The sequence below is a fragment of the Dendrobates tinctorius genome, unplaced genomic scaffold (genome assembly GCF_039654945.1).
Source record: "Dendrobates tinctorius isolate UK_male_01 unplaced genomic scaffold, ASM3965494v1 ptg000031l, whole genome shotgun sequence".
NCBI classification, from domain to species: Eukaryota; Metazoa; Chordata; class Amphibia; order Anura; family Dendrobatidae; genus Dendrobates; species Dendrobates tinctorius.
In genome coordinates this window covers 23,349,583-23,377,020 of record NW_027361699.1, presented here as the reverse complement: position 1 = coordinate 23,377,020, position 27,438 = coordinate 23,349,583, and the positions used below count along the sequence as shown (strand labels likewise).

At 44.7% G+C, this 27,438-nt stretch overlaps 1 protein-coding gene across 4 annotated transcripts in view; it reads left to right on the top strand.

Moving 5' to 3' along the window:
* The window catches only part of LOC141086301 (zinc-regulated GTPase metalloprotein activator 1B-like), a 347,538-nt gene that overhangs the window by 259,441 nt on the left and 60,659 nt on the right, over nucleotides 1-27,438 (top strand). For all 4 annotated transcript variants that reach the window (XM_073572259.1, XM_073572258.1, XM_073572261.1 and 1 more), the window contains 2 exons: nucleotides 902-946; nucleotides 13,798-13,854. In XM_073572259.1, the coding sequence (XP_073428360.1) occupies nucleotides 902-946; nucleotides 13,798-13,854 (102 nt within the window). The remainder of the gene's footprint in view (nucleotides 1-901; nucleotides 947-13,797; nucleotides 13,855-27,438) is intronic.

Below are 27,438 nucleotides of genomic sequence, written 5' to 3'. Positions count from 1 at the left end.
TTTTTAATCAATACTACTCCAACAACTCAAAACTTTTTTTTTTCCATTTTTCAATACACAGTATGGTAAATAAAGCGATGGCATTTAAAACTGTAATACCCCCCCCAAAAAAATACAGCTCTCATACAGCTATATTGATGGAAAAATAAAAAGTTGTGTCTCTGGGAAGATGGGAATGGAAAATGCCAAGAAATGAACACTGGCTGTACACAGCAAGAAGGGGTAAAATTAACTTACGGTAATTACCCTTTTTTATGTTCCTTGGAGGACTATATGTAGTGATCTATAATGTCATATAACACTGGGTATTTAAAAGCATTGCTGACTGTTATGTTAGTGTTTTGGACTCATAGACAAACGCTCATGACCGACCTGGTTGGCCATTCCTAGGCCCCAGGTTACCATACAATTGCCTTCTATGCATCGGGAGTGTAGTGAATGAGCGGTAGGGATCTAAGAAAGCCCGCGCATCATTCCTATCAATAGCCACCATTAAAATGATCTGCAGCAGTCATTAGAGGTTGATGTCTTGCAATCTTTGTTGAAAGTTTTCTTGCCTGATTTTAAAACTTTCAAAAAAGATTTTGACAGGTATTTTCAAAGTAAGTGCACCAGCCCCATCAGGTGTAAAGATTCATTTAATGATGTATGCAGTTTCTTTTGTGAAATCTGGTTACAGGTCTACTTTAAATGCACAATAGAACTGAATATATAATTTCTAATTAATATGCAATTGCAAACTGAAAACATCTTTGGTAAGATATGGAATTTTTCCCATTGGATTCATGAGTTTCCATGTGTTGCAGAGTAGAGTCTACACATTTTATACATAAGTGGCCTTTTGGAGAGCTTTCACTGTATGTGTATGTGGGACTGAAATATATTTTTATTATCTTTTAAGGTCAATAAATGGGCTTGTGAAAATTTTGGAAACACAAAGATCCAGGTATTTTACAATTACAAGTTTTGTGCGGGTTGTCTGTGTTTATACAGATCTGTGCTATGAATTTCACACTCTTTTTAGGCTTTATTATTTCAATAAGTTTGTAAACCTGAAGGGGATAGTCAAGATATATTATATATCACTATTATTCTTACCAGTATGATGTCTTTAAGTGGAAATTGTCATGTTCTTAAATAGCTTTAATTACCGTAGTTAGACAGCATGCAAATAAGTGACCTTGCATTTGACATGTTTTTCTGATGTCATTCTTTTGCAATGATAATTTTTAGATTTTATAGTGTACAGATTGTTTCCATGTAGCTTGACCATGTATTAGGGCCCCTTTACATTTAGCAATGCACCAGAGATCCCGACAGCGATATGACCCGGTCAGGATCGCTGGTGCATCGCTAAATGGTTGCTAGTGAGCTGCCAAACAGGCGGATCTCAGCAGCGACGCAGCAGCGGTCGTTACTTACCTGTCAGGCGCTGCGATGATGACGTCCACCGCCCGCGTCCACGTGTCACTCGTCGGCGCCAGCAGGAAGCCGCCGATGAGAAATGGGCCAGGCCGATCTCGTGCGATCACCAATAACCAACGGGGGAGCCGGTCGGAGGTAAGTATCACATGTAGCGATATCGCTAGCAATATCGCTGCTGCGTCACAAAATCGGTGACGCTTTAGCGATATTGCTAGCGATATCACTATGTGTAAAGCCCCTTTAGCTACATTCCAAGTGAGGGGTTAACTCTTAACATTCTAGTCAGCTCTCTCCAACCCATTGATTTCCATACAGCAGTTTAGCTGCTCACCCCCCTCCCCTTAAGAGATGCTAATTATGTCTCTCTGATCTTGTCTAGAGTGATGTGTTTTTTGAAATGCTCTGTCATCCTTATATGTAAATACAGTGATACAGGTGCTTCTCACAAAATTATAATATCATCAAAAAGTTCATTTCCGTTCTTCAATACAAAAAGTGAAACTCATATATCATGTAGAGTCATTACAAACAGAGTGATCTATTTCAAGTGTTTGTTTCTGTTAATGCTGATGATTATGGCTTAGGCCTCTTTCACACTTCAGTTTTTTTGCATCAGTCATAATCCGCCAAAAGGACGGATGGCGGATCCGTTGTAGTACTGATGACAACGGATGCCACCCGTCCGTTTTGTTGACGGATCCGACAAATGAAGAATTTCAAAGGAATCGCTGCCTGGAAAAAGAGAGAGAGATGTTCGTCCAAATACGGGCGACTGACGGGGGTCCCGCTGCCACCAAAACGCGATGGACAGCGGACCCTGTGTCACCACTATGTCACAGTCCCACCACTGACACGGGTGTATCAGCGGACGGAGGGACGAGACACAATGCCGGCACACGGCTATCACAGGCACAGTTGGGGCTTATCTTAGTTATCCCACCACTGGCACCATGTGACAAAAATATCCAGCAAGCTAATCTCGCTCTACAATTTGCCATAGGGGGAATTTAATTTGGATGCCCCACCACTGCTATCAATCTTCCAAGTACTGCGGGGATTTATGTATATCCCACTTTCTCAGTTCCACTTTGGAACTCGCAGCTCTCCGGCGCCCCCCTTACCCTCAGGTCAGTCAGGGAACTGCACCTAGGATCATTGGTCGCCGGATGGGCTGCCTGTTGTGAACCGGCAATTAGGCTTCTGCAGTAAGGGAATTATCAATGCTGTGGCCGCAGCCACTCATTCAGCAATATAAGACCCTTCTGTACTGCCAGCAAGCCGCAATAGCCGTACACAACGCGCTGCCACCAGTCACGGTTACTTAATTCACAGTGTTAAATTAAGAGGGTCCATGGCAAACCCCTTGAATTAGTAGCGATTATCTATCAAAGGCGTACAGTTCGATTCTTAGAGCACGGAGACAGGCTAAATATTAAATCATTTATTTTCCGAAAGAGGACAGTGATTACAGATAAAAGTTGCTATAAAGTTGAGACATTAATTATGTGCAGTTACAAATATAAAATAAAAGATAGATGAACATAGAAAGTACACTCACGGTTGTTCATGGCTCTTTAGGCAAAACCATGCGGCGGAGAAAGAAGGCGGAGCCACATATCTCCACTCATCTGGAGTTCTTGTCAGCACAAGGATTGGAGCTCTTCTGAGCTGGTTTTGCCCAGGGAATGCCTTATAGACTTTCCTATGTGACATCACGGAGAGGTGCATTCTGGGTTAATCCCACCTCTTTCATCCCAGTTATAATTTGGCTGCAAAACTTAGATTAGCTATAACTTTATGGGAGAAGCTGGTATGGGCTCATCAGTGGTATCATGTTTCCCAGTGTAATGAGCCCATCAAGAAAACATCAAACATCTATGCGATATGACCGTCCATTTGGGAGCAAATCATATCTCAGGTTCTGGACATGGTAGAACTGCGGAAGTGACACTGTAGCGAAACGGGGACTGCTCTGATCAAAAAAATATGATTTTTATATTTCTGCTGTATATGGTTTTCGCGGGACAATCCCTTATAGTTTTATCAAAAACTCTTGGCTTCAGACAAAGAGTTTTTTCCCGCACTTTTTTTCCCTCTTTCAGCTGAGGCTGAGAGAAGCCAAATGGTGTGACAGGAAGTTTGTTTTATGACACTTGGGGGAAGGGAAGCTGCTGCAGTGTGCAATGTAACTGAGACACTGGCAGGCAGCTTCTCACAAAATGGAGGATTTTTAGCACATTCCAACAGAAAACATATCTTGCAGACATTGTACATCACACCTCCCTCCTTAAGAGGGCGCTAAGGAGGCATTACCTCTCGGTAATCGGCCATGCACACCTCAGCGGGTTCGCCCCGGCGGGACAACCCATCGGCATTGCCGTTTTCACTGCCCTTCCTGTGTTTTACAGTAAAGTCGTACTGTTGAACAGCAAGGCTCCAGCGGAGCAACCTTCCATTGGTCCCGGCTACTGTGTGCAACCAGCTCAGAGGGTTGTGGTCGGTTACCACCGTGAAGGCGCGCCCGTACAGGTAGGGCTGCAAACGTTGCAGTGCCCACTCCATGGCCAGACACTCCTTCTCGATGGTCGAGTATGCCACTTCCCTCAGCAAAAGTTTCCGGCTCAGGTACAACACGGGGTGCTCTTGGTCCCCCGAGTCGACCTGGCTAAGCACAGCCCCGAGGCCAAACTCGCTGGCGTCGGTCTGTACCAGAAAAGGGCGACTGCTGTTGACTGCTCTCAACACTGGAGAGTTGCACAGGGCTGCTTTCAAAGCTTGGAAAGCCGCCTCACAGTCATCTGTCCAGTTGACTGTTTGGGGTAGCCTCTGCTTGGTGAGGTCAGTCAAGGGTTTTGCAAGGGCACTATAGTCCTGTACGAACCGCCTATAGTACCCTGCAGTGCCCAAGAAGGACTTCACCTGTTTCTTGGTCCTGGGGGTGGGCCAGGACACGATTGCGTCCACTTTTCCTGGCTCCGGACTCATGAAACCCCCGCCTACCCGGTGCCCCAGGTAGTGGACCTCGTGCATGCCTATCTGGCACTTCCCCGGCTTGATGGTCAGGCCTGCCTGGTGAAGACGCTTGAGCACCTCCTGGAGGTGCTGAAAGTGTTCCTCCCAGGTGGAACTGAAGACGGCAATATCGTCTAAGTACGCCACCGCATACTCCTTCAGTCCCCGAAGCAGGTGGTTGACCATCCGCTGGAAAGTGGCAGGGGCATTCTTCATGCCGAAGGGCATGACCGTGGACTTGTACAGTCCAAAGGGGGGTGATAAAGGCGGATTTCTCCTGCGCCTCAGGACTCAGGGGAATCTGCCAGTATCCCCGACTCAAATCCATGATGGATATGTAGTTGGCGTTTGCCAACCGCTCGAGCAGATCCTCGATTCGCGGCATCGGGTGAGCATCAGAGGTTGTGATGGCGTTAAGCCCCCTGTAGTCCACGCAGAACCGGGTGGTCCGATCCTTTTTAGGCACGAGGACTACAGGTGAAGCCCACGCGCTTTTTGACCGTCGAATCACCCCCAGCCTTAACATCTCATCGATCTCTTGGCGCATGACTTGTTGCACCGTTTCAGAGATCCGATAAGGTGTTCGCCGTAATGGGGTGTGATTCCCGGTGTCCACCTCATGAACCGCTAACTCCGTCCTCCCAGGACTGTTGGTGAACACGGCCTGGAAGGGTTCCAGGGTGGCCATCAACTGCAACCGCTGGGATACGGTTAGCGAACCACTTATCTCCATGTCCTCAATGGACTCATCGGCCTTGGCCAGCATGTCCAGGAGGGGATCTTCCTCCCCATCCTCGGGCAGGTTGCAGACCGGAAGGACGCAAGCTTCACGTTCGTGGTGCGCCTTCAGCATATTGACGTGAAAGGCCTTGCGCCTACCCCGATCATGGTCAAGCGTGACCACGTAGGTGACCGGGTTGAGCTGTTGGTGGACGACGTACGGGCCTTCCCAGGCTGCCTGAAGCTTATCCGTTGGTACGGGGACCAGCACCCACACCTTTTGACCCACCTGGTAGGTCCGCTCCCGGGCGTTCTGGTCGTACCAGTGCTTCTGGTCAGCCTGAGCCTGCGTCATGTTGTCATGCACCAACAGCGTCAAGGTCTGCATCTTGTCACGGAAGCGCATGACATAATCCACGATAGACACTTCTGTGGGGTTTGGCTCATCTTCCCAGGATTCTCTTATCAACCCAAGGGGTCCCCGGACTCACCTGCCATACAGGAGCTCGAAGGGGGAGAACCCGGTCGAGGCCTGCGGAACTTCTCTTAAGCGAACAGCAGGTGTGGGAGGTACCGCTCCCAGTCGCGCCCTTGGGACTCCCACTTCCAGAAACTTACCACCCATACCCCAGACTTCCCATCCATGGACGAGGAGAGGAAACTCTGCATCCTACTGGGGGAAGAAGAATCAATGGTGGAGGTCGCCGCCCAATATGTCACCACATGTCATAAGATGAGAGGAACTAAAGACCTCCAAATGGACAATCACTCGCCAAATTTTGCCCCCAACACCCCATCCCCACTACCCTAATCCACTCCCCTGCCACACTTCTTTTCTTGCTTTGGCAACACTAATTGTATTTTGGTCCTGCCAATAAAGCCTATTTGAATTTGAGAGAGAGAGAATGAGAATTTCGGGTTAAATAAGTGTCTGGAGGATCCGCCAGAGAAAAAAACGTTGCAAGCTCCGTTTTGAAATCTTTGAGTATGGTGACGGACAGCAACTTTTGGCGGATCCTCAAAAAAAACGAAAATTGAGGATCCGTTTTTTTCAAAACCTGGCGGATTGTGACTGATTGTAAAAAGCTGAAGTGTGAAAGAGGCCTTACAGCCAATGAAAACCCAAAAGTCACTATCACAGTAAATTAGAAAAATTAGCAAAAAACACCTTCAAAGGCTTCCTAAGCGTTTAAATTGGCCCATAGTCTGTACAATCATGGGGAAGACTGCTGACTTGACAGATATCCAGAAGGCTGTCATTGACACTCCTCAAGGAGGGTAAGCCACAAAAGGTCATTGCTAAAGAAGCTGGCTGTTCACAGAGTGCTGTATCCAAGAATATTAATGGAAAGTTGAGTGGAAGAAAAAAAGTGGTAGAAAAAGGTGCACAAGCAAACGGGATAACCACAGTCTTGAAAGGATTGTTAAGAAAAAGCCATTCAAAAATTTGGGGGAGATGCATAAGGAATGGACTGCTGCTGGAGTCATTGCTTCAAAAGCCACCACACACAGATGTATCCAGGACATGGTCTACAAGTGTCAAATTCCTTGTGTCAAGCCACTTATTAACAATAGACAGCGCCAGAAGCGTCTTACCTGGGCCAAGGAGAAAAAGAACTGGACTTTTGCTCAGGGGTCCAAGGTGTTGTTTTCAGATGAAAGTAAATTTTGCATTTCATTTGGAAATCAAGGTCCCAGAGTCTGGAGGAAGAGTGGAGAGGCACACAATCCAAGCTGCTTGAGGTCTAGTGTGAAGTTTCCACAATCAGTGATGGTTTGGGGAGCCATGTCATCTGCTGGTGTAGGTCCACTGTGTTTTATCAAGACCAAAGTCACCACAGCCGTCTACCAGGAAATTTTAGAGCACTTCATGCTTACCTCTGCCAACAAGCTTTTTGGAGATGGAAATTTCATTCTCCAGCAGGATTTGGCACCTGTCCACACTAGCAAAAGTACCAATACCTGGTTTAAAAACAACAGTATCACTGTTGCTTGATTGTCCAGCAAACTTGCCTGACCGTATTGTCAAGAGGAAGATTAGAGACACCAGATCCAACAATGCAGACCAGCTGCAGTCTGCTGTCAAAGCAACCTTGGCTTCCCTAACACCTCAGCAGTGCCACAGGCTGATCGCCTCCATGCCACTCTGCATTGATGCAGTAATTCATTAGAAAAGGAGTCCCGACCAAGTACTGAGTGCATTTACTGAATGTACATTTCAGTAGGCCAACATTTCAGATTTTAACCCCCTTTGTGACAGAGCCAATTTGATTCTTGATGACCAAGCCAATTTTTACAATTCTGACCGCTGTCAATTTGAGGTTACAGCTCTAGAACGCTTCAACGTATCCCACTGATTTTGAGATTTTTTTTTGTGTGAGATATTGTACTTCATGTTAGTAGTAAAATTCCTTCGATATAACTTTCGTTTATTTATGAAGATAACGGAAATTACTCAAAAATTTAGAAAATTTTGCAATTTTCAAACTTAATTTTTGTACCCTTAAATCAGAGAGTAGTGCCACACAAAATAGTTAATAAATAACTTTTCCCACATGTCAACTTTACATCAGCACAATTTTGGACACATAATTTTTTTTTTTGCTACGAAGTTATAAGGGTTAAAAGTTGACCAGCAATTTCTCATTTTTCCAACAAAATTTACAAAACCTTTTTTTGTTGGGTCAATATAACAGAAAATACCCAAAAGTGACACCATTCTAAAAACTGCACCCCTCAAGGTACTCAAAACCTCTTCAAGAAGTTTATTAACCCTTCAGGTGCTTCACGAGAACTAAAGCAATTTGGAAGGAAAAAATGGTATCAGGAGAAAATGGCCCACAAAGTTTGTTATGCAATTTCTCCTGAGTATGCCATTACCCCGTATGTGGGGGGAAAACCACTGTTTGGGCGCATGGCAGGGCTCAGATGGGAGGAAGCACCGTTTGACTTTTTCAACGCAAAATTGGCTGGAATCAATGGTGGCGCCATGTCGCGTTTGGAGACCTGCTGATGTTACTGAAACAGTGGAACCACCCCAATTCTAACTCCAACCCTAACCCCAACACACCCCTAACCCTAATCCCAACCCTAATTGTAAACCGAACCCTAACACACCCCTAACCCTAATCCCAACCCAAACCGTCATCCCGACCTTAACCGTAATCGCCACCATAACCAGAAGCCTAACCCTAGCGCAGCCCTAACTTTAGCCCAGCCTTAAAGGTCCCATTACATTTAGCGATGCACCAGAGATCCCAACAACGATACGACCCGGTCAGGATCGCTGGAGCATCGCTAAATGGTCGCTAGTGAGCTGCCAAACAGGCAGATCTCACCAGCGACGCAGCGATGCTCGGCAGTCGTTACTTGCGTGTCACACGCAGCGATGATGACGACTTCCGCCTGCGTCCATGCGTCGCTCGTCGGCGCCAGCGGGACACCAGCGAGAAGAAAATGCCCCAGGACATTTTCGCGCGATCAGCGATATCCAGCGGGGGGGGGGGGGGGGGGCTGGTCGGAGGTAAGTGTCACATGTAGCGAGATCGCTAGCGATATCGCTGTTGTGTCACAAAATCGGTGACGCTTTAGCGATATCGCTAGCGATATCGCTATGTGTAAAAGGCTCTTAACCCTAACTTTAGCCCAACCCCTAGCCCAATAGATCATTCTGTTTGTAATGACTCTATGTAATGAGTTTCACTTTTTGTATGAAAGAACTGAAATAAATTAACTTTTTGATGATATCCTATTTTAGTGAGTAGCACCTGTAGCAGTGTACACTCTTCAGAACAAATCACTTATAGCTGAATGTGTTATAGCTGAAATTGTGCTATAGTTCTACTAATACTACAGTTCTACCATTCACCAAAACTGTCACTCAAGTAGGAGAGCCCGACTAGCCAGAAAGCAGGAATTAAGGAAACTGTATAGCTCTTAGCTGCTCAAGAGACAGTTTTAGAAGACCCTTTTAAGAAATGCCTTCCTTCATCATGGACTCCTACTAAACTAAGTGCTGCTGCAATATTTACAACAGACTGTACCCCCTCATGGCAAGGAACTGCTAAACTTAGATCACTCTGAACCCTATGATACAGGAAAGATATATATCTTTGTACTGTGATAGCCAGTAGATAGAAGAATATTTAGAATTGAGAGTCCTCAGTGGTTGATACCTTTTAATGGCTAACTGAAAAGATGGTAACAAATTGCAAGCTTTTGAGACTACTCAGGTCTCTTCATCAGGCATAGACTAACATCTTCAGATGTTGTATTAGTCTAGCCCGATGAAGAGACCTGAGTAGTCTCAGAAGCTTGCAATTTGTTACCATCTTTTCAATTAGCCATTAAAAGGTATCAACCACTGAGGACTCTCAATTCTAAATATTCTTCTATGAACCCTATGGTAATTTAAAGGGAATGTTTGTCCAGGTTTTTGCAACCTAATCTGAGAACAGCATAATGTAGAGAGACCCTGATTCCAGTGATTTGTCACTTGCTGGGCTGCTTGCTATAGTTTATCTAAAATCACAGTCTTGTCAGCAGGAGGTTATCACTAGAGGACTAATAAACTTGCTATGAGTTAGTCCTCTCTATTCCTAAGCTCTGTGTAACCCTGTACACAGAAAGCTGCCTGCAAATCAATAGTGTGGATGGGGTTTTACAGATCTCAGCATTCAGAGTACTTGTAGATTTGTAGCAAATAAACATAGATATTCTAAAATTACAAAATGGGGCCCAGTAAGTGATACATCCCTGGAATCGGGGTCTCTGCACCTGCATCATGCCACTCTCAGATGGGGTAGCCAAAACCTAGTGACAAATTCCCTTTAAATGAAATCTTAGGAGGTCTGAGTGTTATGAACACTAAAATGCACCTGTAGTTTGGCTAATGAAAACCAGTCTAAGGCTGAAATGATCTTGGCCCTTAATGTTTAAAACGCTGTCGTCGTTAGACACCAGGTAGGAATTGGATTACAAATAACCTGTTCAGCTGAATAGAAAGCAGCTAGGCAGTTTCTATGTAAAGCCATTCCTCTTTTCAGACTGTTGTTTTTTTTTTTTTTGTTTTTTTTTTAGATTTTATTAAAAACAGGTGGAAACGCCTTTAAAAACTTATTTCCAAAATTTCAAGTAACTAGCTCTCCACAGGATAGGTGCTAATTACTGATCGGTGGGGGTAGGACCAATCCCGAGAGGGGGGCATCGAAATGCGGCATCAGAATGGAGCAATGTTTACGCCTGTGTGCATCTACGTTCTTTCCATTGTCTATGGGACTGCTGAGTGCAGCTCTGCAACTCTTGGTATTCCCCCGCAGTCACAAATAATTTAGTTTACGTGTACATGTGGGTTGTTTCTATAAACTGCAGAATTGGGGTAACCAATTTTGGGTTTGGGTTTGCTGTTAACCCTTGCTGGGTTGCAGGAAAAATTGGATTACAATGGAATATCTGCCAAAAAATTGAAATTTTGATATTTCACTGTCATTTTGCTTGAATTCCTGTGCAACACCTAAGGGGTTAACAAAGTTTTGAAAATCCGTTTTGGACACCTTGAGGGGTGTAGTTTGCAAAATGGGGTAATGTATGGGTGGGTTCTGTTATACAAGACCCATAAAGTGACGTCCGAACTGACTTGGTCCTTGGAAAAATGGGTTTTGGAAATTTAGTCGTAAATTTTAAAAATTGCGTTTAAAACTATGAGCCTTATCACATCCGAAAAATATAAAATTTCATTTCCAAAATGATGCCAATGTGAAGTAGACATGTGGAGAATGTAAACTAATAACTGCTTTGGGGGCTATCAGCATTTTTGTAGAAAGTAGAAAATTTCAAAGTTCAAAAATAGCGAATTTTTCCCAAATTTTCGTGTATTTTGTAATTTTTTTATGCAGAAAGGTAAAATCTATTGACTCACAATTAGCACTACCATGAAGTACAATATGTCACGAGAAAACAGTCTCAGAATGGCGTGGGTAGGTGATAGCGTCCCAAAGTTATTACCGCATGAAGTGACAGGTCAGATTTACAAAAAATGGCCTAGGCATTTGGGTACAAATAGGCCTGAAGGGGTTAAGCTACTGATGTGCAAGGGCTATCATATCAAAACATAAACTACAGACATGCATCTACCTAAAAACACCAAAGAGAATTAGTCACTCCGGGTAGTACCGATATCTGGCCCGGCTCATGGACTAAAACACAAGAAATGTCAACTGTGTGGTCACCTCCATTCTGACAAGGAATTCATTCCCTCATCTGATCCACAAGTTAACTTGAATTGTTAATAACTGTTTATTCACTATGGATATGGAGCACTGCAGGTTGTCAGAAGCTCCTCTTTGGTGGCTCTTGGTAGATTTGTCGTTACTATACTTTTAGGAGCACAATTTGTCAGCGCTTACACAGTTTGGAGTCAGGATTTGCCAATTAATGAGTTATATTACAAGTATAACCTTACAATCAAAATGATTCTGCCTCCATTGCAAATTAGGTTTATTAGCAAAAGTAACAATGTTTCTTCTGTTTGGTTTATTGCGGTCAGACAAGAACAATTTAATAGGCCCAACACAACTAATATAACAAGTGGGATCTCCAAATCCAACACAAAATGTCACTTTTATTGGCCATTACTCTACCCCATCATGACAATCATCTTTAGTATGTAGTAGAGTATGTTTCAGCTGTTATAACCTGCTACAAATGTGATGCATATCTAGGCACCAGCTTTTGGCAGCGTTCCTGAGGACCATTCCTCATAAGCAATGACTTCTGGTTCTCCAGTAATCTTGGGTTTGGAGCTGTAACGGCCTTCTTGAAATCCCACCAAAGATTTTCTGTGGGGATCTAGTGAGGCGACTGTGACAGCCAATACAGAATCTTCCAGGACTTGTTCTGAAACCAAGCTTTGGTGGACATAAAGGTATGCTTTGGATCATTATCTTGGTGCCTAAGCTTCAGCTTCCTCACCGAAGTCAGAGCTTTTTCTCCTAGGATTTCCTGATACTTGATTGATTTCATCTTGCCCTCCAAATGTCTGTGAACCATACTTCCATCTGTATCTGCAGGAACATTGAGAGGCTTTGCAGTATTTTAGTATTGTACAAGGCAATGATCTCTTTTAATATTAATGAACTGAAGGCCATTGGAATTGGTTACGATTCCCCAGGAACGCTGCCAGGGGTCTATGCATCATGGCCATAACAATGAGAAGAATCATTCTGGGACTGCAGTGGTCAGAAAAAGTGGCGTTTAGAATTTGGAGAAACCATTCCTATTAGTTATTGAGCTTATTTATATTATTCTTTTATTGATTTATTGCAAACAGCAGAAAGTTTATACACTTTGCTAATAAACCTAACTGCAAATGTATTACAGCCTGCTTCTGCGCAGCTAGATGCTGGGGCAAATCCAACACCGGCATTAAGGCTGCACTAGTGTTTTTTTTTTTACATGATGAAGATTTGAGTTAAAGGCAAACGATAAGGCTTAGGAAGAGCTTCCGCGTGCTAAAGCACTTCAGCCTTATTTGCATGCACTGAATTCTCAGGTACAGACTGTCTAGGTGAAGGTATTGCTGGATTCATCTTTGAGAGGGCTACATGTGGCTATCCATAGTTCCATAGTGTGAGGGTGAAATCCTGAGGACAGATTTCCTTTAAAGGGGTTGTCTGGCCTTCAGGTATGAGTATGCCGTGATTCTATGTACTTGCAGACTTGTGAATCCTCCTATCACATGCACTGCACGCTCTCAGGATTCTCCGGTGTCACGAGCATATCTCTTTTGCATACTTGCAGCCACATTCTAACTAGACGGTGTCAAGTCTCGCTCAATACACTGGCATTTAGTGAGGCCGTAACCATCCAGTCAGCCTATGACTGCATGCATGCACATCACTTACTTGCGGTGACGCTCCCGGTGCCGACACCAGAGAATCCTCACAGTATGCAGTGTGCGCGCTGTGAAGATTCGAAAGTCTGCATTCAGATAGAGTGACTGCAGACTCATAGTCCAAGGCCGGACATCCCTTTTAAGAATTGTTGTTTTGTCCTGTTACTAACTTTTCTATACATTTTAGTTCATATGCCTTGGTCTTACCATCACAATTCACGTTTTTCCCTGTCTGGGGCAATATGTAAGCCTAAACTGCAGATCGGAAGCTAGGGTTTACATTAATGAGAGCTGCACACAATAGCAATGATAATCTGATGGCAAGACCTCTATTCAAGGGTTTATTAAACTATACATGGTGTGTTGTAGCAGGCGGCTGCTTCACTTTGTGGAGACTTGAATGCCTGAGCATCCTGTGTATGTATTGTTTCTAACCTGCCACTAGCTGGTAAGTCAGTACCCTGCCAGCAGGACTTTCTAGACTTTTTATCAGTTTTGGCACTGGCTGTCATGTCCACTTACACGGCATACCTCCATGACTTTAACCTGAAATCAATGCATCTAACGCCTCGTTATGTCCTTAGCATTCCCTGAGTATTTAAGAAGTGCAAGCTGCGTGAAAAGCAATTTTCTAATTAAACATGCCGCGTGTTGGGAAGATTACACATATAGGTGTGGAAGTGATGCAAAGAATAACTCCGATTTCCTACTGATAATTTTAATGATCTTTATTCTGCTTTACTTTCCAGGGTGGACTTAACAGGGATTTTAGATTTACATGCATTTGATAGTTTGTCAGGAAAAAGGTAACGTATGCGCATTGCATTTTTCGTTCTTTACCAGTTTAATCGGTTGTCAAGGATTAGAAAAGCATGGCTGGCTGCTTTCACTCAGAAACGACGCCACAGCTGTCCATGAGTTCTATTTGGTAATTTAGCTCTGGTCCACTGGAGTGTATGCGGGCCAAGCTGCAGTACCAGCCACTACCTGCAGGACAGGTGTGGTGCTATTTTTGAAAGAAAGCAGCAATATTTGTCTAATTTATAGGTGTTACATTATGGGATATTCTTTTATTAAAATGTAACAAAGTTGCAAAATAATGTTATAGTGGTTGGGTTATTTTTTTTTTCAGCAAGCTCATACCACCCAAGATTTACTTGTTGTGTAGATCAATAGCCTTCCACTTCATTAGTAGTCAGATATCTTCTTCATCTACTAGAGGACCAAGGGAGGTGATAAATAAGCTAATCATGTGTCAAAAGTGTATGATTGGCCAGAATGCATCCAATCAGTTGTATGGAATAAACAGAGACCCATTTTGCAATTTTTGATTGGTCCAGGTGGACATGTGACCACAGCAGACAGGACCAAACAGGAAGTTAGCAGACTGTTAGGAGGCCTGGGCAGTAGTGATGAGCGAATATGCTCAGATACTCCGGTGTTATCCAAGTATCTTGGCCAAGCTCGAATAATATGTTCGAATCCCCGTGGCTGTATGTGTTGCGGCTGTTAGACAGCTGCGGATCATGCTGTTAGAAGGATTCTAACATATTATTCCGTCATGTCCAAGATACTCGGATAACACCAGAGTATCCGAGCACATCTGCTCATCACTACTGGGCGGCTTATGTACAGAAGTGATTGGCAGCCATCATGTAGCATTTTTATTAAAGGGGAAGTGTCATCGGGAAATTAGTCCCATAACATAACAGCTGCATGTGTCGCGGCTGTGTGACTGTCACAACACATGCATGGAGAGCCCAACACACAGGCTCACCGTGCATGTGTTGTGACAGTCACACAGCCGCGTGTTGTGAGTTCATTTTCCCCTTCGTCACTGAGGTCTGGTGAACTCCCTATTCTGGTAAAGGAAGGTAATGAGCCTGATTATCAGGCACCTGAGCCTAATGAGGACTGGCTGAGTGGAGTCACGGACTGGATATAAGGCTGCCGACGCCCTTCTGCCCTGTGGGTGACTTCTCTGTGGACTTCTAGGACACCAGTCTGATTCCTGCTCCTCTAAAGCTAAGTTTTCTGCTTTGCCTGTTAGCATTTGTGTTTTGTTTTTGTTTTCCTTGCTTTTCTGTATTCTGCCATTCCCTGCTGGGGTGAGCTGAATCTCCTTTTGCCTGTAGCTCTGTCTTCAGAATATTCCTGAGTACTGACATAGCTTTTTTGAAGCCTAGCATCTTCAGGGCCTTTTTCACTGTCAGTCTGTTGGCTCTTATTTTCATAGGGTTTTTCACGGATTGCAGACAGCAGCCTTCCTGTCCTTTTCTATCTAGTTAGCTTGGGCCCCGTCTTTGCTCAGTCTATCTTTCTGTCTGTGTTAGTGTTTTCATCTTGCTTCACCGTCATTATATGTTGGGGGCTGCCTATTGCTTTGGGGTCTGCTCTGGGGCAGTTTAGATTTCCCCTTTCTTTCTTTAGGCCTATTTAATTCTCCGGCAGTGATCGAGGGGTCTAGGGCATCGTAGGAACCCCCCACGGCTACTGTTAGTTGTTGTGGATAGGATCAGGGGTCTGCAATCCGATAGCTGCCAACCTCTCTGGTTTTCTGGACTTAGCTAGCATTTCTGTTTTTACCTCCTACGGTGACTCAATCATAACAGCCGCGACACATGCAGCTGCGGCGCTGTACAGCTGATGATCGGGAGTGCTCCAGCCAGGTTACCGAGGCAGCTATTCAGGAAGCGCTATAACTATTCGAATAAGCTCTTATCTGAAGCTGTTCCATCAACCCTATATATTATGCATAGTTTATTTCACAGAAAAGTATTTTTTTTATATGTATAAATTTATATTTAGATGTTTTCTGTGGCCTCCAAGTTCTTACACCACTAAAATAATAGGGCAGAAAGCACTGAGCCAAAAGCTTCGACTTCAGTCTCTCGGCTCGTTGCGTCTGCCTCTTGGTTTTAGCAATCATATGTGTCCAAACAAAACTCCTGATATGTCTCTATGACATGGTAGCATTTTTGTGAAACTCTCGAATATCTAACAGACCTCTATATCCCATAATATATAACATAGATGGTTCTGATCTTGCTATGAAAATATTAGGAGAAAAAACTTTTTAGAAGTCATCACCTACCCTATGTTCAGGATTGATGAGGATCCCAGCGGTCGGACACCCACCAATCGGCCAGTTATCACTTGACCTATGGACAGGTGATAACGTCTAATGTTGGGAATAACCCTTTAATATCTCTGTATCATTAGTGTAAGTTGGTTGGAGGATGACAACTGAGTAACAGGGAGCTGTAAAGTAAGAGTAAAAGGAGTTGTCATTCTAGCATATAAGATGGGACATGAGCAAATAACAGGTCTTTAGATGTGGTCACCACATGAGATAATGGTCCAGCACTACATTTATACTGGGCACTGCATCCGCCATTGTGCCACTTTTGTATGGATTATTGATCCAATAATAAGTCTCTGACATTCATATATAGTATCTGAATGACCAGGATGACCGATATACTGTATAAATATAGCATGAAAAAAGAAACCTTGGACCCTCAGACACTTAGAAAAAATGGGCAAAATAAGACTGGGCAAGAAAAGAGGTTCAGTCATAGCAGAAAACTGGATATACCCACGTGAAATTCCTCAGCAGACAATCTGCAACCTTCACGGTGGGATCTGCAGCTAAATATTGTCTAATAGATTACAGCCATTTGAACAGGAGAATACCCCCAGCGGCAGGGGGCCTGGCAAGGACTTCAAAACAGAACATCTGCAGGGTCTAAGCAGAACAGCGAGGGGTAAATTGATAAGTGGCTTTAAAAGAAGGGAGGGAAAATGTATGTGTAGACAAGCTGCGGGAGTGAATGACGCTCTGCAGGAATGGTGGCAAGGAGGGTGTCAAGTGTAAGCCCACGCAGCTGGTTAATCATGAAAGGATTGCTTTAGTTATTTAGTCAGTGCTGCTCGCGCAAATCCATACTGAACAGGGAATCACAGTGCCATTATTAGATAGTTCATTAAATCAGTCCCAAGAATGACACATGTTAAAAACTTCCTAAAACAGTGGGGCAAAATGACAAAGCAACAGTCTATTGATAGAAAAACATAGGCTGAGCCCTCACTTGTACCGCTTTGTGCTTTCAGGGTTTTTTTTTAATCCAGTAGAAAATAACTCTTCGCATGAGCTATAGGATGCCATATACAGTATATGGAAGTGCTGTGCAGCAATACATAGAGGCTATATTGCTTCTTACTAAAGAAAGCATGCGTCAAGGGGGTAGACATTTCATTAGTGCAACCTGTGCTGCCGCACAGGGGCCCGAGAAGTAAGGGAGCCCACTTCCTCCTCTAATGCAGGTAGAATTGTGCAATGTGAGGAGCTATTGGACTGCAAAGGACCCATATATTGTTCTTGCACAGGGGCCCTCCTCTGTCTGTGCTTGCTCCCGCATACAGCCTCCTTGTGCATGAGCATTGTGTCATGTTCATTCTTAAGTACCACTCTCTTTTTAACTTAAATATGTTTAGAATTCTATACTGATTAAAGGAGTTGTTAGTCTGTCCCCCCAAAATGTACACAAGGCAAGGATTGTTTAAAAAAAAAAAAGTTTTGCTCACAAATTCTAATTCCTATTGCTCCAGCATTGATCGCTCAGGTGGTCTTAGACTGGACAATTAGCAATATAAAAAGTTATCCAGCCGTTGTTTTGATAAAAAAATATATATACTATACTAGCTGAAGAGCCCGGCGCTGCCCGGGCATAGTAACTAACTACGGTTAGCTATAACAAATTATAATGATTATATCTATATATATAAAGCTGAGTGTAGAGCCCCGTCCACTCCGCATAGCCACATTCACTATAATATTCCACATCATCCCGTCAGCCAGAGCTACCGGACTACTACCCCTAATATCCCACATCATCCCGTCAGCCAGAGCCACCAGACTACTACCACTAATATCCCACATCATCCCGTTAGCCAGAGCCACCGAACTACTACCCCTAATATCCCACATCATCCCGTCAGCCTGGGGTCAGAACCAGAGCGCTGAATGGATTTGCCCTAACTTCCATACCGGGGATCCCTTTAATAGAAGCCTGGGGTGAGAATCAGAGCACTGAGGGATTTACCCTAACTTCCATACCGAAGTTCCCTTTAAGAGAGGCCTGGGGTCAGTACCAAAGCGCAGAGTGGACTTGCCCTCACTTCCATACCAGGGATCACTTTAAGAGGGGCCTGGGGTCAGAATCAGAGCGCAGAGTGGATTTGCCCTAACTTCCATACCGGGGATCCCTTTAAGAGGGGCCTGGGGTCAGAACCAGAGCGCTGAGTGGAATTGCCCTAACTTCCATACCGGGGATCCCTTTAAGAGGGGCCTGGGGTCAGTACCAAAGCGCAGAGTGGATTTGCCCTAACTTCCATACTGGGGATCCCTTTAAGAGAGCCTGGGATCAGAAACATAGCGCTGAGTGGTTTTGCCCTGACTTCCATACCAGTGATCCCTTTAATAGAATCCTGGGGTCAGATTCAGAGCACTGAGGGATTTGCCCTAACTTCCATACAGGAGATCCCTTTACGAGAGCCTGGGGTCAGTACCAGAGCATTTGATGGCAGTTGCCCCGACTTCCATACCGGGGATCCCTTTAAGAGGGGCCTGGGGTCAGAACCAGATCACTGCATGGAATTGCCCTAAATTCCATACCGTGGATCCCTTTAAGAGAGGCCTGGGATTAGAACTAAAGCGCTGGATGGATTTGCCCTGACTTCCATACCAATGATCCCTTTAAGAGAGGCCTGGGGTGAGAATCAGAGCGCTGAGGGATTTGCCCTAACTTCCATACCAGAGATCCCTTTAAGAGAGGCCTGGGGTCAGTACCAAAGCGCAGAGTGGATTTGCCCTCACTTCCGTACTGGGGATCCCTTTAAGAGGGGCCTGGGGTCAGAACCAGAGCGCTTAGTGGAATTGCCCTAACTTCCATACCAATGATCCCTATAAGAGACCCTGTGGTCAGAACCACAGAGCTGAGAGGAATGGTCCTAACTTCCATACCGGGGATCCCTTTAAGAGAGGGCTGGGGTCAGAACCAGAGCGCTTAGTGGAATTGCCCTAACTTCCATACCAACGATCCCTTTAAGAGACCCTGTGGTCAGAACCACAGAGCTGAGAGGAATGGTCCTAACTTCCATACCGGGGATCCCTTTAATAGAAGCCTGGGGTGAGAATCAGAGCGCTGAGGGATTTACCCTAACTTCCATACCGAAGATCTCTTTAAGAGAAGCTTGGGGTCAGTACCAAAGCGCAGAGTGGATTTGCCCTCACTTCCATACCGGGGATCCCTTTAAGAGGGGCCTGGGGTCAGAATCAGAGCGCAGAATAGATTTGCCCTCACTTCCATACTGGGGATCCCTTTAAGAGGGTCCTGGGGTCAGAACCAGAGGGCTGAGTGGAATTGCCCGAACTTCCGTACCAATGATCCATTTAAGAGAGACTGGGGTCAGAACCAGAGCGCTGAGTGGAATTGCCCTAACTTCCATACCAGAGATCCCTTTAAGAGAGGCCTGGGGTCAGTACCAAAGCGCAGAGTGGATTTGCCCTCACTTCCGTAGCGGGGATTCCTTTAAGAGGGGCTTGGGGTCCGAACCAGAACGCTTAGTGGAATTGCCCTAACTTCCATACCAATGATCCCTTTAAGAGACCCTGTGGTCAGAACCACAGAGCTGAGAGGAATGGTCCTAACTTCCATACCGGGGATCCCTTTAAGAGAGGCCTGGGGTCAGAACCAGAGCGCTTAGTGGAATTGCCCTAATTTCCATGCCAATGATCCCTTTAAGAGACCCTGGGGTCAAAACAAAAGCATTGGATCGATTTGTCCTGACTTCCATACCAATGATCCCTTTAATAGAAGCCTGGGGTCAGAATCAGAGCGCTGAGGGATTTGCCCTAACTTCCATACCGGGGATCCCTTTAAGGGGGAAGATGTGCCTATGGGATAGAGGATGTGTGCTGGGTATATGGGCACAAGAGGGGGTGATTCTTTTCTGTCATGTGCTCTCTGCTCCTTTCTGGGGGGCAGACAATGGCTGGGAGCTTATGTTCCTGGGGATGCTAGATTTCTCCCACCCGGTCAGTGTCTACTGAGGTGTTGTGGAGTGTGAAAACTGTTGATCATAGCAACCAATCACAGCTCAGCTTCTTTTAAACAGCTCTGGTGAAATGAAAGATGCTTCGTGATTGGTTGCAAGGAAAACTGTTGCTCATAGCAACCAATCATAGCTCAGCTTCTTTTAAACAGCTTCGGTGAAATGAAAGATGCTTCGTGATTGGTTGGTGATATACACACACACACACATTCAATTTTATATATATAGATTGTGTGAGGTAGCGCTGTCATTCACATAGGGGATCACTCGCTTGCAGCCACAATAACCAGATCCGGTACGGGTTTTAGATAAAACAATCATAGTCCCTTTGGTTTATTCAGCATCATAAACAATCAAAGCAACAGGAAACAGTATATAGTCAGCATAGCGTCCATCCGGTAGTCATACAAGTTATACACTGTTCAATGCGCAGGCTTTCCAGCCACCAAGTTATCTCACCCTGTCAGGGTTTCCTGATGCTGCTTCACCATGCTGCACACGTTCATTCCCTCCAGGGAACTAACAGGCACACGTCGCCATTACTCACAGCCACTTCACAGGCTGTTAGCCAGGAAGCCCCATCTCAGCGGGACCTTCCACACTGGACCAACCGGGTCGCAGCATTCACCACATGTGACCTACCCTGGCCACCTTATATGGTCCGTAGCCACGCCCACCGGGTCACATGGCTATGACCATATCACAGGTCCTTGCGCAATTCACACAATTTTATCACAACGTTCTCAAACACACACCCAGGGTGGGTTTGTAGGTAAATGGGTCCGCCCGTCTCCCCAGTTACCTGGAGACTTCTCCCTGACACATTGAAACAACACCTCAGCAATATCATTGCTGATCAACACACATTTAAGTCTCCATCTCAAGGCCACCCAACTTGAGATACATAACGGTCCTTTGGGATTCTGCCACTCATCCTCTCTCTTGGGACATCCACACAGCGCCCCCTAGCAGACACAGTGGTCACTACACCACATACCTCCCCCCTCTGTTGAAACTTGTGGTGTTGAACACACAACTGTTATGAATGGGTCACCGAGGAGAAAAAAGCACAACAAGCTAAGTCACAGAAAGCTAGAGAGGTTGGTAACTATGCAGATTGCAGATCCCTGATCTTACAACACAACTAGCAGTAGCCGTGGATCATGTCCAACACTTCTGATAGCAAAATTAGCCATGAAGTCACTAGACTTCTCCCACTATATCAGCACTCTGAAATATTCTGAGACAGCAAAAAGAGACCAAACTAGTAAGGGACAAAAAGCCAATTGGCAAAATACTGATAAATAAGAGTGGAAAATTCAGCACAGCCCCCAGCAGGGGCTGGCTGACCACACCAAAAAACTGAATAGACCAACAAAATCAAGTGTGAAAATTAGCAGAAAAACTTAGCTTTAGATGACTGGAACAGAGTTGAAAACCAAGAGCTGACAAGCCAGAAGGAATCACCAGCAACTGAATAGGGCGTTGGCTGTCTTAAATCCAATCTGAGACTCCTGAGATCCAATCGTCATCCTCATTCTCAGGTGGCAGATTTCCACCGATCAAATCAGCCTCTCTACCTTCAGTTACTACCAGAGGGAGTCTTGAAGGAGAACTCACAACTGGTGAACCAGAGAATGAACTCACAACAGTACCCCCCCATTGAGGAGGGGTCACCGAACCCTCATCCACGCCACCCGGCCGATCAGGATGGGCCCGGTGAAAGGCATGAACCAATCTATTGGCATGAATATCGGAGGCAGAGACCCAAGAATTATCCTCCTGACCATAACCCTTCCATTTGACCAAATACTGGAGTCTCCGTCTAACCAAACGAGAATCCAATATTTTCTCTACCTCATATTCCACATTGCCTTCAACCAACACAGGGTCAGGAGGTACTGCCATAGGAACCACTGGCTCAACAAACCTCTTCAACAGAGATTTGTGAAATACGTTATGGATCTTGAACGTAACTGAAAGAGCCAATCGAAACGAAACAGGATTAAGAATTTCCAAAGTCTTATAAGGACCAATAAATCTTGGCTTAAATTTAGGAGATGCAACCTTCATAGGAATATTCGTAGACGACAACCAGACCATATCACCCACTTTAAACCGGGGACCAATGGTCCTATGCCGGTTGGAAAATCGCTGGGCCTTTTCCTGAGAGAGTGACAACTTATCCACCACTTGGTCCCATATCTGCTGCATTCTCTTAACCACAGTGTCCACACCTGGGCAGGACGAAGATTCCACTTGCCCTGAAGACAAATCGAGGATGAAACCCAAAATTACAGAAAAAGGGTGACATCAAAGTGGCAGAACTAGCTCTATTGTTCAGTGCGAATTCGGCCAAGGGCAAAAATGAGACCCAATCATCCTGATCAGCAGATATAACACATCTCAAATAAGACTCCAAGGTCTGGTTTTTTCTCTCAGTCTGTCCATTGGTCTGGGGATGAAACGCGGAGGAGAAGGATAACTGAATTCCCAGATTGGAACAAAAGGCTTTCCTGAATCTGGAAACAAACTGGACTACTCTGTCGGACACAATATTCTCAGGAATCCCATGTAACCGAACCACCTGTTGTAAAAACAAGGGCACCAACTCAGTGGAAGATGGCAACTTTGGGAGTGGTACAAGATGGACCATCTTCGAAAATCTCACAAAATCACCCAGATAACAGTCATTCTCTGAGAGACAGGAAGATCAGAAATAAAATCCATTGAGATATGGGTCCATGGCCTCTTGGGCACCGGCAGGGGCATCAGCAACCCACTAGAACGAGAACCGGGTTTAGACCGAGAACAAGTACCACAAGTACCTGACGTCATGAGATAAGGCAGGCCACCAAAAGGACCGACTCACCAAATCTCTGGTATCTCTGGTACCAAAAATACCTGGATGACCAGCCAATGCGGAGCAATGAATTTCAGACATCACTCTCTTTCTCCACTGGTCAGGAACATACAATTTTCCCATAGGGCAACGCTCAGGTTTATCCTCCTGAAATTTCTCCAGGGCGCGTCTCAAATCGGGCGAAATAGCAGAAAGAACTACCCCCTCACCTAGGATGGTAGTAGGCTCGGTCACACTAAGAGAATCGGCAAAGAAACTCCTAGAAAGGGCATCTGCCTTATCATTCTTAGTGCCAGGAAGAAAAGAGACCACAAAATTAAAACGCGTGAAAAACAAGGCCCATGTAGCCTGCCTAGGATTCAAGCGTTTGGCCGACTCAAGATAAATCAAATTCTTGTGATCGGTGAGGACCACAACTTGATGTCTAGCTCCCTCCAACCAATGTCTCCACTCCTCAAATGCCCACTTCATGGCCAACAACTCTCGATTCCCCACGTCATAGTTGCGTTCAGATGGGGAGAACTTTCGAGAAAAGAAGGCACAGGGATTCATCTTAGAAGTCACAGGGTCTTTTTGGGACAAGACAGCTCCTGCACCAAACTTAGAAGCATCTACCTCCACCTGAAATGGAAGTGAGACATCAGGTTGCCGTAAAACTGGAGCTAAAGTAAATCTCTGCTTAAGCTCCTGAAATGCTGAGATAGCCTCAGGAGACAATTCAGCACATCAGCGCCCTTCTTGGTCAGATCAGTCAGAGGTTTGACAATACCAGAAAAATTACCTATAAATTTACGATAGAAATTAGCAAAACCCAAAAACTTCTGGAGGGCCTTCAAAGAAGTAGGCTGAACCCAATCATAAATGGCCTGTACCTTGGCCGGGTCCATTTCAATAGTCGATGGAGATAAGCTAAATCCCAAAAATGAAATCCTCTGTACACCAAAGAGGCATTTCAATCCCTTAACAAACAGGGAATTCTGCCTCAAAATCCGGAACACAGTCCGGACGTGTTCCACATGAGAATCCCAATCACTAGAAAAGATCAAAATATCATCCAGATAGATGATGAAAAACTTATCCACAAGGTCACGGAAAATAGCATTCATAAAGGACTGGAAGACAGAAGGGGCATTAGTGAGCCCAAAAGGCATCACCAGGTACTCAAAATGTCCCTCTGGAGTATTAAACGCCGTCCTCCATTCATCCCCGTGCTTGATGCGTATAAGATTAAACGCCCCCCCCTGAGGTCAAGCTTAGTAAACCAGCAGGCACTCTTAATTCTGGAGAATAAATCAGACATCAGGGGTAACGGGTACTGATATTTAACCGTCAACTTGTTAAGGGAACGATAATCAATACATGGTCTTAATGAACCATCTTTCTTGGCCACAAAAAAAAACCCAGCACCTAAAGGTGACGAGGATGGTCTAATATGACCCTTCTCCAATGACTCCTTAATATACGATCGCATAGCATCATGTTCGGGTACTGAAAAGTTGAAAAGCCGACCATTGGGAAATTTACACCCAGGCATCAACTCAATTGCACAGTCATAACTCCTATGAGGAGGCAAACACGCAGACTTGCTCTCACTAAATACATCAGAAAAATCGGCTAGATAATCAGAAATATCATGAGACTGAGGAGAGGTGGAGAAAACAGTAGCATCCCTAAGAGCACACTGACAACCCCAACTCACCACAGACCCAGATTTCCAATCCAAAACTGGATTATGAGTTTGCAACCAAGGAAAACCCAGAACAATAGTATGCAGATTATGCAGCACCAAAAATTTACAATTTTCTTGGTGGTCTGGGGCAACTCGCATTGTCACCTGGGTCCAAAACTGAGGTTTATTCTCCGCCAAAGGAGTAGCATCAATACCCCTCAAAGGAATAGGCGTCCGCAGCGGCGTCATGGAAAAACCACAACGTTTAGCAAAGTCCAAATCCATCAGATTCAACGCTGCTCCTGAATGAATCCACAAAAGCCTTCGTGGAAAACGTGGATAAGGAGCAGATCAGAGTAATTGCCAAAAGAAGCTTAGGTTGTATACTGCCCACAGCAAATGTGTGTGCAATACGTTTCTCTCGTTTTGGGCAGACAGAAATAATATGAGAGGCGTCTCCACAGAAAAAACACAGCTTATTACGCCTTCTAAACTCCTGACGTTGTGCCCTAGACAAAACCCCATCGCATTGCATAGGTTCAGACGTTTGTTCAAAAGGTGGCAGCGCCTCCCGTGTAGTTTTACGTTCACGTAAACGCCGATTAACTTGAATGGCTAATGACATAGAGTCATCCAGACCAGAGGGAACAGGAAATCCCACCATAACATCTTTTACTGTCTCATAGAATCGTAGAGTTGGAAGGGACCTCCTGGGCCATCTGGTCCAACCCCCTGCTCAAAGCAGGATTCACTAAATCATCCAAGTCAGATGTCTGTCAAGCCTCTGTTTGAAGACTTCCATTGAAGGAGAACTCACCACTTCTCGTAGCAGCCTGTTCCACTCATTGATCACTCTAACTGTCAAAAAGTTTTTTCTAATATCTAATCCGTGTCTCCTTCCATTCAGTTTCATCCCATTGCTTCTAGTCTTTCCTTGTGCAAATGAGAATAAAGGTGATCCTTCTACAATGTGACAGCCCTTGAGATATTTGTAGACAGCTATTAAGTCTCCTCTCAGTCTTCTCTTTTGCAAACTAAACATTCCCAAATCCTGCAACCATTCCTCATAAGACAGGGTTTGCAGACCGGTCACCATTCTGGTCGCTCTTTTCTGAACTTGCTCCAGTTTGTTGATGTCTTTTTTAAAATGTGGTGCCCAAAACTGGACACGATATTCCAGATGAGGTCTGACAAAAGAGGAGTAGAGGGAAATAATGACTTCACATGATCTAGACTGTATGCTTCTGTTAATACATCCTAGAATTGCATTTGCCTTTTTTGCTGCTGCATCACGCTGTTGACTCATATTCAGTCTGTGATCTATTAGTATACCCAAGTCTTTTTCACATGTGCTGTTGCTTAGCCCTATTCCTCCCATTCTGTATATGCTTTTTTCATTTTTATTGCCCAGGTGGTCTCTGATAAGCCCTTCCGAAAGAGAGCTGCCAATGCACTATCATTCCATGTAGTAAGGACCGCCCAGTTTCGGAATTTTTGACAGTATAACTCTGCAGAATCCTGACCCTGGTTTAATGCCAACAGGGTTCTCTCAGCTTGATCAACAGCATTAGGTTCATCATACAACAACCCCAAGGCTTGAAAAAATGCATCCACATTAGTCAGAATAGGATTTTCAGGTGTCAGAGAAAAAGCCCAATCCTGGGGATCGCCGCGCAGCAAGGAGATGACAATTTTAACCTGCTGCACAGAGCTCCCCGATGAGTTGGGCTTCAAGGCCAGAAATAATTTACAATTCTTAAAATTCAGAAATTTAGACCGATCCCCAGAAAACACATCAGGAGTAGGGATCTTAGGTTCAGCAGCATGTGACTGAATAAGGTAGGTTGAAATTCCCTGCACTTCAGAAGCCAGCTGCTCCACACGATCAGACAATTGCTTAATCTCCATTAGGAAAAAGAAAAAAAAAATCCTCCTACGGCAGAGGAAAAAATATATATAAAAAAAATTCTGACACTTTTTTTTTTTTTTAACAACTTTTTCCTGCCTTTGAGTACCCTAGAATTTGTGGTATGGCTGGTGATTCTGTTATCAATGGGTCACCAAGGAGAAAAAAAGCACAACAAGCTAAGTCACAGAAAATCAGAGAGGTTGGTAACAATGCAGATTGCAGATCCCTGATCTTACAACACAACTAGCAGTAGCCGTGGAGCGTGCCTACGATGACGCCTCATCACGGCCGGAGGACTAAATAAGCCTAAAGCAAGAAAAGGGAAAACTAACTGCCCCAGAGCTGACCCCAAAGGAATAGATAGCCCCCACACATGTATTGACGGTGAAACAAGATGAAGGCACAAACAGGCAGGAAAATAGGCTGAGCAAATAATGGGGCCCAAACTAACTAGACAGGAAAGGAAAGGAAAGACACTGTCTGCAACCTGCAAAAAACCCTACAAAAATCATGTCCAACACTTCTGATGGCAAAATTAACCCTGAAGTCACTAGACTTTTCCCACTATATCAGCACTCTGAAATATTCTGAGACAGAGCAAAAAGAGACTGTACTAGTAAGGGACAAAAAGCCAATTGGCAAAATACTGATAAATAAGAGTGGAAAATTCAGCACAGTCCCCAGCAGGGGCTGGCTGACCACACCAAAAAACTGAATAGACCAACAAAATCAAGTGTGAACATTAGCATAAAAACTTAGCTTTAGATGACTGGAACAGAGCTGATAACCAAGAGCTGACAAGCCAGAAGGAATCACCAGCAACTGAATAGGGC